Consider the following 14,788-nt stretch of genomic DNA (forward strand, 5'->3'; position numbering starts at 1 on the left):
GGCTAGTGGCAGCGATATCAAATCTAAGCTGGTAATTAAGCTTAGAGGAGTTTATGCTAGCTTCTCAGGTTATGAACGCTAAGGTCCAAATATGAGTAGGAAAGCTATGATACATGCATTTTATGATATATCAATGAATAATAAATGATGTTTGATTTCTGGTTCCCATAGCTATTATAACCCCACTCCTCCCCAAAAAAATCAGGGACCCTATTTTGGCCTTATTTCTTGCCTATTGCTCACATACTCTCAACCCTTGAGCAATCTACCCAGCTTTCCCTTCAGAGGTATCCGGCTGATAGCAGATTTGTAAAAGGTTCAATTCTGCTACCAATTAATTTAACAGCAGTTTTGTGAGTGAGTATTACTGGATTTTCAACAAAGTCCCTTGTCCAGTGTGTCTGCAAGCAGATGCTATGCTTGGGTGTTTGGCAGTGCTTGACTTGGGGGCTGTTAGCTGGCAAGCCTCAGATATCTCAGATAAATATTTACTTTTCCACCTAATTTTAGCTCAGTCCTTTCTGGTCAGATGCACAATTTTTGATATCATCAGGGGGTCAGTAGGTTTTCTGGATCCCTCCTTTCTCTTTACCTAAGGAAGCTACTGCTCTGCTTGAATTCTGCCATGATATAAACTAGCATAATAATTTTAAACAGATAGGGGTTTGAATTGATTTATTATGAACTGCAGAATGTGGAATAGAGATCTCTGTGGGTGCTATCCCAGCATATTTTCTCTGTGACTGCAACAATACAAGCATGTAAATCTGGATTGCTCATCTTCAGCTTTGAAAGTTTCCCTGATTTTAGAAGTACACACTAAGCATTCCTATCTCTGCTTTTCATCCTTGGAGATCTTTGGATCGCAAAGAACTTTTAATGTTGAGTGCTCTGCTTACTTCCAGTTACCTTTTTCATCTAAGTAAATTCACAAGATTTCATACTTTTTCTCTATCACTTTAAAAATCCAGTTAGGTGAGATGGGTGGCATGTGACAATAATTGAACATCTCAAAAAAAAAAAAAAGATGCTATTTTCTAACATTGATCAATGCTCAGAGTCAGTTTCTCTTTCTCTTCCTCTCTCCTGCCTTGTTTCCTCCTACAGATTTAAAGAAACATTACAGATCTCATTATAATGAGAGCTTAATGTGAGCTTGGAAGCATAAGGTGCTCAGTACCCACTAAGAGTTCCTCAGTGTCTGGCAGGACCAGCCCTTTCTATTAGCAATACATTTTGTTCAATATACAGCTCTTAGTAGATATTAGGCTGAAGTGTCATCATCACCACTAGTGACACAATGGTATTTAATTTTTCACAAGAAATAAACAGCCTGCTTTAAATACTTTTAAAGCTGTTTATCATACTTGAAGTATCTAATTACACATGAAAATTTACTAATGTTTTAAACATAATGTATTTATGGAAGATAATTAATTTCTCTGCATATAGGTAAATTTAATCTTATTAGTATTATAAAGACAAATTAGAATGCCATATTTCTTCATTATTTAAACACATAACCTCAGAATGGAAATAACCCCTCAAGAAATTACAAACCAAATGTTTTCTAAATAGAAAACCATCATCATTGGTACACTGTCTTGCAGGGTTATTATAATGTTCTCTCATCATGATTAAGTGTGACTATTAATTCTGAAAAGGCTAGTTGCTGATCCCTGTGTTTTGAGTAACCCTAGCTTACTGCCATTTTTTCTCCATTCCACTCTCTGTTTTCCTTTAAAAACTAATGACAATCATGTTGATGATAGAACCAACCTGTTGCCACTTCACAGTCTTTGAGAGGACTTTCACCTCATTTCCTCATCTTAATTATGTATCTGTTTTTCGTCTCTCCCCATGGGATATCAACTGTAAAGTAGTGAAATGAATGCTATGATAGAGTGTCATTAAGATGTTTGACTGCAAATTCCCATGACTCTGCACCGCTGTTCCATTTCCGTGCAAACAATAATGGATAGACACTGGGGACATTGTGAAAACCAAGGACACAACTTGTACGATAACACATTGGCTGGAAGTTAACACAAGTCACTATCTTCATCTTCCTGTGTCTCACATTATCATTTGTAGCCTGTGCTCTATGCCCTGAGGAAAGGAATAGAGATGGACAAAAGGATATAAAACCTTATGCTTCAGGGGATAAACTAAACCTTATGCTTCAGGGGATAAACTAAATCTAACTGTGGAAGTTATGAAGAAATTTCCCCTATGGGCAAGTTATTCCGCTGCTGTCCATTGTAGGTTTCTTACTCTTCCTATAAAATATCTTGTATTGACTCTTCTCAGAAACAGATTACTGTATAAAATGACTCTGGACTGGAAGAATGGAAAGGTGGCAGAGAGTCACTTGTGCTGTTCCTTTACCCTCAGAATTCACAAAATCAAAATTCGCTTTCCATGAGCATTTACCAACTTTTCACTAAAAATCACTCTTTTGGCCAACAGTGCTAGAATATATTTGTGGAAAGCAAATATCAATAAGGATGTAAACCTGCTAAAAGCACATTCACCTAAATATTCATATTGTATTCCTCCAATTGTAAATAAAATCAAGCCAATTCAATGATTCCAATTTTATAAATAAAGAAGGAGTCTGATGCTGCACTTTGTGCACCTCCAGTAGGACTTTATTAATTTCTAGGATCAAGAATGTAGATACCCAACTTATTTCAGCACATGTGAAATTTCTAGGTCTTGGCACTGAACCCAACAGACTTATCTATATCCAGTTCATCTCCCTTTGTCCATGTTGTTCTTCTAGTCTGCAAACTGGACCATGGTCGAATTACAGTTTCAGTTTATTGTCCTCCTGCATAAAGTTCTTTTTTTCTCCTGCTGGAGAGCCTTATCTTCCTAGATGGTCTTATTCCTCTCCATGAAGGATCTTGTTCCATTCCAGGAGGGCTTTGTTCTCCTCATCAAGGGCTTTCTTCTCCTTTTGAAGAGCCTTGTTCTCTTCATGGAGGGCCCTGTTCTCCTCACGAAGGGCAATTTTTTCCTCCTGGAGGGCTTTCCCCAGATTCTGAAGGGCCTTTTTCTCTTCCTGAAGGGCTATCTCATCCTTCTGGAGAGCTTTAATCTGCGCTTGGAAGGCCTTGTTCTCTTCCCATAGGGCCACAGTCTCTTCCTGAAGTGCTTTTTCCTCCATTTGGAAGGCTATTTCCTGTTTTTGAAGAGCCTTGATTTCTTCCCAAAGGGCTTTGTTCTGTTGTCGGAGGGCCTTTTCCTGCTTCTCAAGAATCTTTTTCTCTTCAAAGTAATCCATTTTTCTCTCCTGGAGGATCTTGTTATCCTCAGAAAGGGCTTGGTTCTCTGCTCGTAGGGCTTGATTATCTTTGTGGAAGACCTTGTTCTCCACACGGAAAGCCTTGTTCTCTTCCCGGAGGACCTGATTCTCCTCTTGAAGCAACTGGTTCTCCTTCCAGAGAGCTTGATTAAGCTGCATCTGGTGGGAGGAAGGGTGCAGCAGAGGGAAACAGCTGCTCATACCATCATTGAGTTCAAGCATTTTGTCACTTAGCTACACCCTCCAAAGGGTGGGCTATAGTCTGAACTTTGTTTAGCTTGTTTTATCATCAGATTGAAAATGGAGATGAAGTCTCAGTAAGCATCTCTGCAGAAGAAGGTCATGAAACACAGATTTAAATATGTAGCATTTAGTTATGGAGTCCAAAGCACAGTAATGGTAAATTTGATTTTCATACCTGACAAATATGGTATATTCTCTTTCAGTAAACCTATATGAGTAAAATTATTTTAGAAGACTAAATTAATTAATTATCTGTTTATTGGGAGTGGGGGAGTTACCACTGTTTGTATAGTGTTTTGATAATTTAAGACCAGATTTTCCTCTCAATCACACCAGTGTAAATCCAGAGTAATTCCCCTGAAGTAACAGATTTACACAGATCTAGCTTTAGTTTCTGAAATTTGAAGAAACTGACTTTGAATTAAGCTCATCTTTGTTTTTTTTATGCACAAGTTCATATTCCAGTTTTTGAATGACATATAAACCTTTGTGTATTAGAACAACAATTATACAATACTGAAGTAAATAAACTTCATGTCCTCTTGCATAAATAAGTTCTGCATTGTACTTTTAAAATACCATTGTTTGTAACTCACTAATAAATGCCATTGTCTTTAAGCAATCGCAACACAGAATTTCAAATACATTAAGTTATTAACTTTCCTAATTAAAAAATATGATGTCTGATTCTGATTTCACTTTAGTTTAAAATTGATATAAGTCTCCCGAGTTAAACACAGTCGTTTTCAATTCACTCCAGTGTTTGTAAAATAAAACTCAGGCCACATTTTAAACACTAGTGATAAACATATGATGCCAATAACAGTGCTTAATTTGTGCCATGGCTTGCCAGAGCTGAGTCCCAGCACCTCTCTTCTTGGCAGTTAAGAGCCCTGGCCCCTCTAGGCTTGCTTCATTAGTTATCAATGTATAAAAAAAAATAGCCTGAGCCTCAGCACCAGCTTTGGCTCCTCCTTCATTATAAATTAAGTGCTTGAACGCATTAGATTAATTTCAGTTTTGTCCGTTTGAAAAATCCAAAATTTTAAGAAACTTGTTTTGTTACTGAATTTCTTGTGATTGCCATGTCAATTAAACACAGAAACTCAAGAGAACCAAAGGAAATGCATATCTAATCTCTGCCAGAGACTAGCCTGTGATGCTTGGATTGGAATCCAAATGTCTCCACATATCAAGGCTATTCTGACTGAGATATTTGGTTCAGGACACCTAATCTCTATCCATGTGACAGATAGGGTCCACAACGTAGTCTCAAAAGGACAGAAGGCAGAACTGTTTCCATCAATGTCCCAGAACTGTGGCATGTTCTCCCTAGATGTATACCACAGTATACTCTTTCAAATGAGATTCAAGACTTTTTTGTTTCCTTACTAGCTGTAATTTTTTTAAAGACTTACATATGTTTTGTTTCACATATATTTGCTTATATGTGTCTTATGCATTTCCTGTACCTTTCCCCTGGTTACCATGTTGCTTTTTTCTTGATATTACTATACGTATTTATTAAATCATGTTGCCTTTTGGGTATGGGACACCTAACAAATAAATATGTATTAACTAATACATTCCAATTATTATTATTTAATTTGTGAAGATACCACCAAAAAACATAAAATAACAGATTCACAGCTGGTAAATTAAATCAGTGGAGCCACATCAGCAGTTCACACCAGCTGAATATCTGGCCTAAAATTTGTAACAAATTTTAGACAGCATACATTACTTACCAATGTACTGTTCTTGATTCAGCTGCCATCTGATGTCATCTGGTGATAAGCACTCAAGCAGTCATGGTGGGTTATCGATAGTGATGCTATTTCATAATGGATAACATTAGTGACACAATAATAAGTGACCCTGGTAATCACTGACATTGGTGGTCTTTAGGATGGGGATGAAAATGTGTAGAGGTCAGGAATCTGAAGTAGGGAGCCACATTGATTGTATTTCTCAGCCATTCTTCACGTTTATTTCTTCATTATATTGACCTTAAATGTTTTGGCTGGCTGCCTGTGTGGCTGCAGAACTGAAATATAGAGTGATATGACAACAGTTCCGTCAAAGACACTGAAGATGGGTTTTTTCTTTATCATTCCATAGTATCCATTGTTACCTATGGAGTTATTCCAGATTTATACCAGTTTAACAAAGAAAATAATTTAGTTCTATATAGACCTTTATACCTTAATTATTAGGCTAGTATTAATATTTTCAAGTTTACAGATGTGAACAAAATAAAGCAAATACTTAGTTGAACTGGTATTGAATAATAAAAGATTTGGTGGTAGTGTACTTGTCATCTTCACTGTTCATACCTATAACCACCTCGCCTTTCACGATCACCACGTGCACCCTTCCAGCATTCCATGATAATAATTCTTGTCCTATTTACATAACAGTATGAACTTTTAGTAATTCCATTGCTTTAATGGAGCTCTATCAAATTCACACTAGTGTTAACTGACAGCAGAATCCAGCCCACTGCCTGCAAACTTTTGGTGCCAAGTGAACATTATACAGCAACTGCAGAATAAACCAGTTCCCAATATCTGTTATCTGACTGAGGCAATTAGTATTTTTTCAGACATGATGCCTTTGCTGGGAATATATATCTCTTGATATAGATATAGATCCACTGCAAATCATCATGACTGAAAAAATACTGATATCTGTATACCTATATCTATATCTATATCTATATTTCTCTCTATATAAAGAGGGGTGTATGACACTTTCAAGTCCAATGAGTTTAAAATGAGATCAGGGATTCTGTTTTGAATCAGCAACATACATATCACATCATCTCTTTGTGCTGTCGCTCAGCTCCATTCTTCATATTACCAGGTAGGGGACTGAAATATGCCATATAAAATGACAAATAATCCCTGGAAATTGATACACACAATGCTCATTGAAGTTTTCCAGGATGATTGGCCCTTTGAATCCTTAAATCTTCTGTCTGCTCATGCAAAGGAAACAGGTAGGCAGAGCATATGGGAAATGTTCAAACCCAAAATATCAAACAAGCTGAACTTTAAGGTTCACTTCTCTCATCCCACCCCCTCCCTTTGCTTTCTTTCTCTAACTGATCAGGCATAATTTAATATTTCCATTGTTATCTGCAAAATAAGTCTGAATATTTACAGCCCAACTGATTTGCTGCTTCTTCCCTCTGCTATTGGCTTCTTAATTGCAGATGCAGCTCCCACACCAAACCTATATTCTGAAGGTAAATAAGTACCAAACAATGAACAGTTCTAAATATTCCATTTAAGAATGTCTGGCTTAAAGAAACACATATCTATTTTGAAATGCAGGCCCCCTCCTATCCTAACCCCAGAGTATTTACATCAGGAAGATGCTGGCTGCTTCCATGTGTGACAAAAGAAAAAAATGTCTGTGTACTGGAACCTCTTTTCCAGGAGACAATGAGAGGAGGATTAGTCTGACCTTGGAAAAGAAAGAACTCTAAGGTCCAGATCCTCTGCTCGGATAAAGTGGTGTAACACCACTAAATTCTATACCAGTTTCTAGAACACTATGTTCCCTAAGCCCAGTCAAAGAAGTGTGAAGATGGCTAAACTCGTCTTCAGAAAGAAGAACATTCTGAGTTAGATTTCCCATCATTTCTAAGCTGAATTTCCAAATGAAATCAGTGGGAAATTCTCCTTAAAAATTGGCGGTATGATGTGGATCACTCAGGCTTCCAGTGCCCACCCTCGAGCATATTAAAAATGGGAGGGAGATAAGATAGGTCTGATGAAGGAAAGAACTAAAGCCCCAGCCCTGCAAATGTGAACAGGCTTCATTTTACTACTGTGAGTGATCCCATTAGTGGTCACAATGGGTGAAATCAATGGGACTATTCTGTAGCAAGTTAAGTACGTTCGTGCTTGCATGATTGCGGCTTTAAGAATAGTGTTCCCATTGGCTGTTGCATGGAACACTCCAGCTAGGTCTGATTCATTGAGGTCTAGGATTCAGGTGGGACATATATGTAAATTCAACGTAATTGTGAACATATTCATATAGTAAGTAAATGAAGGCTTCCAATGTAACTTAAATATTTAGAAAACAAGGCTACAAAAGAGTTAACTTGCCAGCAAAGGGGAGTTAAACGTGCTTAAAGAAATGTACTTTATTACTTTGGTTCTCAGTCAGGGGTCTGAGACCCCTATGGGGTCTGCGAGCAGGAGTCAGAGATCCGCCAAAATAAACTAGACAGTAGGGCTGGTGTTAGAGTTTCTGGAGCCCAGGGCAGAAAGCCCAAGCACTGCTGTGCAGGGCTGAAGCCAAAACGTGAGCCTCTTAGCTTTGCAGGGCCCTCTGTGACATTGTGCCAGGGCAATTTCCCTGCTTTCTGCCCCTTAATGCCAGTCTTGGCTTTTAATCTACTGGATATGCAGAAAAACAGTTGTTGTGGGCTGTGGAGTTTTTATAGCATGTTGGGTGGGCCTCAGAAAGGAAAAAGGTTCAGAACCCCTGCTATATTGTAAAAGAGTGTTATATTAAGTTTGGAATCGTACAAGTTCCAGCACTTTTTTTTATGCACACTGACTGATTTTTAGGTAAATCTGAGTTCAGTCTGAAACCTAAAATCCTCACTAGCATATATGGCCCATCTGGTGTTTTTACTGTTTGATGATTTTCTGCTTATGTGGCTTGTTTTTAAGGTCAGTCAAATACACCATTTTCTCTTCCCAGTGGTTAAGAAATTTATGTTGTTGCTTCCAAGAGACTGAAAACCTGGACAAAGACAGATCTTTACTCTACCTGCCATAGATTAGCTGGGTACCACAGAGAGCAAAAGTTGATGGTATTGTACATCTGTGCATTCAACGTTTAGTGGCACTAGCCACAAGTCTGTTTTCTGCATGACCAACTGACTAATTACTGTACTTGGCCTTTTCCAGTCTTTTCAATTAATGCAATGCACAGTTGCACAGAGCAGCAGAGTCACCCAAACAGAACAGAATCTGGGCCAGAATTAGGCTCTAAATCCCAAAAGCACCTGTTACAAATACAAAGAGTCCAGATGGTCTGGTCTTTGTGGGGAAGTGTCAAAGATTGACTTATCTATCTTTCTTACATTTGGTTTAAGGTCATAAATATGATCCTTTAGAAGCAGAAAGCCAAACAAATTCAGAGAAAAAAACCCACCAACTAGGATTCATGGAGAAAACCCTCAATTTTTTTATCTAAATCTTTATAGTCCAGTGAAGCTCATTGTTATCACTTTGTAAGTGTTGAAACGGGATCTGCCTATGATTATAAGGGAGCCTTCACATTATTAGATAGACATATAAACACAACTGTAAATTATAAAACTGTGAATTATTTAGTGATTATAAATTCCAAATTTTATAAATTAAACTTAAGGCGCCAATAAACTATTTTGTTCTGGTTTTGTTAGAAACACTAGAAAATACAAAATATTGCTATGCTTTAGATCTGCTTTTTATGATTATCATTTATTTCATGTTACAACAGTGGTATTATTGAATGTTGATTTCCTTATTTCCTTTGCAGTAAAGAACTGCTGCATGTCATTTTGTTTTCTGTAAAAAAAGGAAAAAATATATAGTCAGAAAAACACTTTTGAAATTAGTGCATTCACAATAAATATGATTTTCAGTTATATTGTTTCCTATTAATTGAGGCTGTGCATCCCTTATTACCTTCGTAGCCACATCAATTGCAGGAAGCATACGGGACCTAATGATGTGAAGTCAGCTCCTGGAAGCCATAGGAATACCCCCAGCAACAGATGATAGCAGTGGCACAGACTTATTTGCATCCTAGGAGTATGTACATAAGCCCACCTACAATGAAAGGTCCATCCTCCTAACTGAGGGAAGAGGCCAAAGAGACCAGAAAACAATTGATTCCAGAGGAGAAAAAAAGAGAATACTGTGACAGGAGCAAAGGTCATAAATAAGGAAACTAGATGGGAACAGTGAGCAGAGAACCCTTGACAGTTCCCACTGGTTGATGAAGGTGATCTGCCCAGAGGAACTCTGTCCAGATACTGGAGATGAGTGAGGAATAGAACTAGGCCCTTCAGTCACTGAGAAACTGCCCATCAACCTTCCTTCTCCTGGTCTGGTGGATGGTTATCTTTGCCAGTGCCAGGAGAAGATTGATGGTAACGTCTTGCAACTTTGTGGGTCCACAAATAAGGTGTGCATAAATGAGGAAATGTGAGGAAAAGTGCAGCCAGGACCTCAGCTGAAAATTCAGAAGTAACCAGAAGAGGGGCTGCAACCAAGTATACTCCAGGTAAATGTGCGCCAATGTCTCTCTCTCTAGCCACAGAAGTGGCAAGTGCAAGGGGAAGAATTCTGTGAACTGCACAAATGCTCCTGTGGTCACAACTAATATCCCTGGCAGGCTGTGGGACTGGAGTGGAGTAAAAAGTTGGCCCCGTTGGGAATAGCAGTGGAACAGAAGTGACACCATAATCAGACTGTTTTCTATAGCAGTGGTTCTCAAAGCCAGTCTGCCACTTGTTCAGGGAAAGCCCCTGGTGGGCTGTGCCGGTTTGTTTACCTGCCAGTGAGAGCCGCGATTGGCCAAACCTTAGGATGCAGCAGGTAAACAAACTGGGCTGGCCCACCAGGGTGCTTACCTTGACAATCTGCGTGCCAGTGGTTGCCAACTCTTGCAACGGTGGACTCCCTTTATCCTAGTGTTTAGGGTAGTCCCACAGGATGTGGGAGACACCAGTTCAGTTCTATAGAAGGGGCATGGAATATTCTGTTATGGATGTTTTTCAGTATCTCCTGTTGAAGCTGTTCCACTTTGTATTAAATAGCTGAAAAATAATTGGACCAGCAAAAGAGCAAGAATGACTCTAGAGTGCAGTGAGCTCTAACCTGAAAGATGGGGAACACATGTTCATGACAGGGAGAAGAGAGTTCAGCTGGTGCCTCTCACATTCCATGTCAGTTCCCTAACCACTGAGCTGAAGGTTATAAGGGAGACTGCTGTCTCCCCATTATCACAGTCCCTTGTAGAACGTTTCAGGGTAAGTATAAAGAAGGATTTGATATTGAAAGTGGAACACAGTTGTGCCTGCACCCTCTCTCAGTTGTTAGCTGGAAGTATCCTATTACTGTATGTTGCCTCAGGATCAATCCTTAGTAAGAGAGTGGGACCCCTTGCTCAAAGAAACACTTGCAATAATGCTTTCCGAAAAACACACACAGCACTCCGAGGAAGAAATCAGCAGTTTATTATACTTAAAGCAGATGGAAAGTCCTTGAGTTGGTTCCTACTGTGCCAAATCAACACAACATGTCATGAATATTTTCCTCTACATACTCAAAGTTAATGAGACCAGCATCAGGACAAGTGTATACACACATAACCGCACACTTTGCAAATAAATCTCCAGATCATATTCAGTCTTCAGGTCTACTGAATATAGATTTGATTGTATAACAGTATAGAATCATAGATTATCAGGGTTGGAAGAGACCTCAGGAGGGCATCAACTCCTGCTCAAAGCAGGACCAGTTTCCAACTAAATCATCCCAGCCAGGGCTTTGTCAAGCCTGACATTTAAAACCTCTAAGGGAGCAGATTGTACCACCTCCCTAGGTAACCCATTCCAGTGCTTCACCACCATCCTAGTGAAAAAGTTTTTCCTAATATCCAACCTAAACCTCCGTGACTGCAACTTGAGACCATTACTCCTTGTTCTGTTACCTGCTACCACTGAGAACAATCTAGATCCATCCTGTCTGAACCCCCTTTCAGGTAGATGAAAGCAGCTATCAAATCCCCCACATTCTTCTCTTCTACAGACTAAACAATCCCAGTTCCTTCAGCCTTTCCTCATAAGTCATGTGCTCCAGCCCACCAACTATTTTTGTTGTCCTCCGCTGGACTTTTTCCAATTTTTCCACTTCCTTCTTATATGCCTGGTCTACACTACGATTTTAGGTAGAATTTAGCAGCATTACCTCAATTTAAGCCTGGACCTATCCATACGATGAAGCGCTTTTTTTCGACTTAAAGGTCTCTTTAAATCGATTTCTTTACTCCATCTCCTACGAGGGGATTATCACGGAAATCGGTCTTGCTGGGTTGAATTTGGGGTAATATGGACGCAATTCAACGGTATTGGCCTCTGGGAGCTATCCCAGAGTGCTCCATTGTGACCACTCTGGACAGCATTTTCAACTCAGATGCACTGGCCAGGTAGACAGGAAAAGGCCAGCGAACTTCTGAATCTCATTTCCTGTTTAGCCAGCATGGCAAGGTGCAGGTGAGTGCAGATCTGATCAGCAGAGATGACTATGATGGAGTCCCAGGATTGCAAAAGAGCTCCAGCATGGACAGAATGGGGGGTACGGGATCTGCTCACCATATGGAGAGACGAATCTGCGCTAGCTGAACTCCATTCCAGTAAACAAAATGCCAAAACATTAGAAAAAGTCTCTAAGGGCATGAAGGACAGAAGCCATAACAGGGACGCACAGCAGTGCTGCATGAAAATTAAGGAACCAAGGCAAGCCTGCTTAAAAACCAGACAGACAAACAGCCACTCCAGATCAGAACCCCAAACATGCCACTTCTATGATGAGCTGCATGCCATGCTAGGGGGTGCAGCCACCACTACCCCAACCATGTGCTTTGACTCTGTCAATGGAGAATCACACAACAGGAAAGCGGATTTGGGGGACAAGGAAGATGATGATGAAGAGATTGAAGATAGCTCACAGCAAGGAAGCGGAGAAACCCGTTTCCCCAACAGCCAAGATATATTTTTCAACCTGGACCTGGAGCCAGTAACACTTTACCATGCCAGGCCAATAGTACATAGCTGGAAATCATTGCATAACAAAGCATGGCAGCGTATAGTGCCGGAGTTTGCTGGCATTCAAACAACATCCGTTCTTTATCTCGCTGTGTTATTCTCAGGAGAGTGATATCATTCATGGTCACCTGGCTGAAATAAGGCGCTTTTATTAAGGGGACTTCTACAGGTGCCCGTTCCTGTTTGACTGTGGCTGAACAGAAATGCTCCCCACTGATAGCCACGTGGTGGGGGGAGGGGTGAAGCGTGAGTGGTCTCTCACACCAATCCGGCAGGATCTTAATACAAGAGGAAAAATGCGACCTTGTAATGAAATCACATGTGCTGTGTAATGTGAACAGCAAGGTTTAACGTGAAAGAGTGTATCAGTTTTTCTCTAAAATGTGTCTTTTTAACCACTCTCCCTTTTCCTCCACCAGCTACAAATGTTTCTCTTTCGCAGAGGCTAGTGAAGATTAGAAGGTGAAAAAAATGCACTCAAGATGAAATGTTCTCTGAGCTTCTGCCGTCCTCCCACACTGACAGAGCAAAGCAGAATGCATGGAGGCAGACAATGTCAGAGTGCAGGAAAGCACAATATGAACGCGAGGAGAGGTGGTGGGCTGAAGATGGTAGGTGGTGTCAACTTGCTGACAGAAGACAAGAGTCGATGCTCAGGCTGCTGGAAGATCAAACTCATATGCTCCAGCGTATGGTTGAGCTGCAGGAAAGGCAGCAAGAGCACAGACCACCGCTACAGGCCCTGTGTAACCAACAACCCTCCTCCCCAAGTTCCATTGCCTCCTCACCCAGACACCCAAGAACGTGGTGGGGGGCAGGCTCTGGCCACCCAGCCACTCCACCCCAGAGGATTGCCCAAGCAACAGAAGGCTGGCCTTCAATGAGTTTTAAAGTTTTTAAGTTTTAAAGTTTTAAAGTGCAGTGTGGCCTTGTCCTTCCCTCCTCTCCAACCCCACTCGGTGCTTCCCTCCTCCTCCACCCGTCCCGGGATCCCGTGGCAGTTTCCCCTCTGTTTGTGTGATGAATTAATAAGGAATGCATGAATGTGAAGCAACAATGACTTTATTGCCTCTGCAAGTGGTGATCGAAGATGGGAGAGGAGGGTGGCTAGCTTACAGGGAAATAGAGTGAACCAAGAGTGTAGGGGGGGTTCATTAAGGAGAAACAAACAGAACTTTCACACCGTAGCCTGGCCAGTCATGAAACTAATTTTCAAAGCTTCTCTGATGCACAGTGCACCCTGCTGTGCTCTTCTAACCGCTCTGGAGTCTGGCTGCATGTAATCAGCAGCCAGGCGATTTGCCTCAACCTCCCACCCCGCCATAAACATCTCCCTCTTACTCTCACAGATATTGTGAAGTGCAAAGCAAGCAGTAATAACAATGGGAATATTGCTTTCTCTGAGGTTTATCCAAATCAGTAAACTGCACCAGCAAGCTTTTAAACATCCAAATGCACATTCTAACACCATTGTGCACTTGCTCAGCCTGTAGTTGAACTGCTCCTGACTACTGTCCAGGCTTCATGAGCCATGGCTTTAAGGGGTAGTCTGGGTCCCCAAGGATAACTATAGGCATTTCAACATCCCCAATGGTTATTTTCTAGTCTGGGAAGAAAGTCTCCTCCTGCAGCTTTTGAAACAGACCAGAGTTCCTGAAGACGCAAGCGTCATGTACCTTTCCCGGACATCCCACATTGGTGAAACGTCCCTTGTGATCTACCAGTGCTTGCAGCAGCATTGAAAAGTACCCCTTTCGGTTTATGTACTTGCTGGCTTGGTGCTCCAGTGCCGAGATAGGGATATGGGTTCCGTCTATTGCCCCACCACAGCTAGGGAATCCCACTGCAGCAAAGCCATCCACTATGACCTGCACATTTCCCAGAGTCACTACCCTTGATATCAGCAGCTCTTTGATTGTGTTTGATACTAGGATCATAGCAGCCCCCACAGTAGATTTACCCACTCCAAACTGATGCCTGACTGACCGGTAGCTATCTGGAGTTGCAAGCTTCCACAGGGCTATCGCCACTCACTTGTGAACTGTGAGGGCTGCTCTCATCTTGGTATTCTGGCGCTTCAGGGCAGAGGAAAGCAAGTCACAAAGTTCCATGAAAGTGCCCTTACGCATGCAAAAGTTTCACAGTCACTGGGAATCATCCCAGACCTGCAACGCTATGCAGTCCCACCAGTCCGTGCTTGTTTCCCGGGCCCAGAATCGGTGTTCCACAGCATGAGCCTGCCCCATTAACACCATGATGTGCACATTGCTGGGACCCATACTTTGCAAGAAGTCTATGTCCATGTATACATCCTCATCATTCTCATCACCGCGCTACCATCACCGCCTCGCTTGATTTTGCTTTGGGAGGTTCTGGTTCTGCATATACTC

General features: G+C 41.0%; 1 protein-coding gene and 1 pseudogene across 1 annotated transcript; one reads left to right on the plus strand and one right to left on the minus strand.

Moving 5' to 3' along the window:
• Positions 1-2,887: 2,887 nt before the first annotated feature.
• On the minus strand, positions 2,888-3,532 carry LOC116815450 (uncharacterized). Its single transcript, XM_032763875.1, has one exon. The coding sequence runs from the start codon at positions 3,530-3,532 to the stop codon at positions 2,888-2,890; it is 645 nt and encodes a 214-aa protein (XP_032619766.1).
• Positions 3,533-11,877: 8,345 nt separating this feature from the next.
• On the plus strand, positions 11,878-13,289 carry LOC142046746 (uncharacterized; annotated as a pseudogene).
• The last annotated feature ends 1,499 nt before the right edge of the window (positions 13,290-14,788 follow it).

The sequence above is a fragment of the Chelonoidis abingdonii genome, chromosome 1 (assembly GCF_003597395.2).
Source record: "Chelonoidis abingdonii isolate Lonesome George chromosome 1, CheloAbing_2.0, whole genome shotgun sequence".
Classification (NCBI taxonomy): Eukaryota; Metazoa; Chordata; order Testudines; family Testudinidae; genus Chelonoidis; species Chelonoidis abingdonii.

What these genes read in the sequence shown, in the direction of transcription:
- LOC116815450 (XM_032763875.1), bottom strand. Translation starts at nt 3,532, where the DNA reads ATGCTTGAACTCAATGATGGTATGAGCAGCTGTTTCCCTCTGCTGCAC.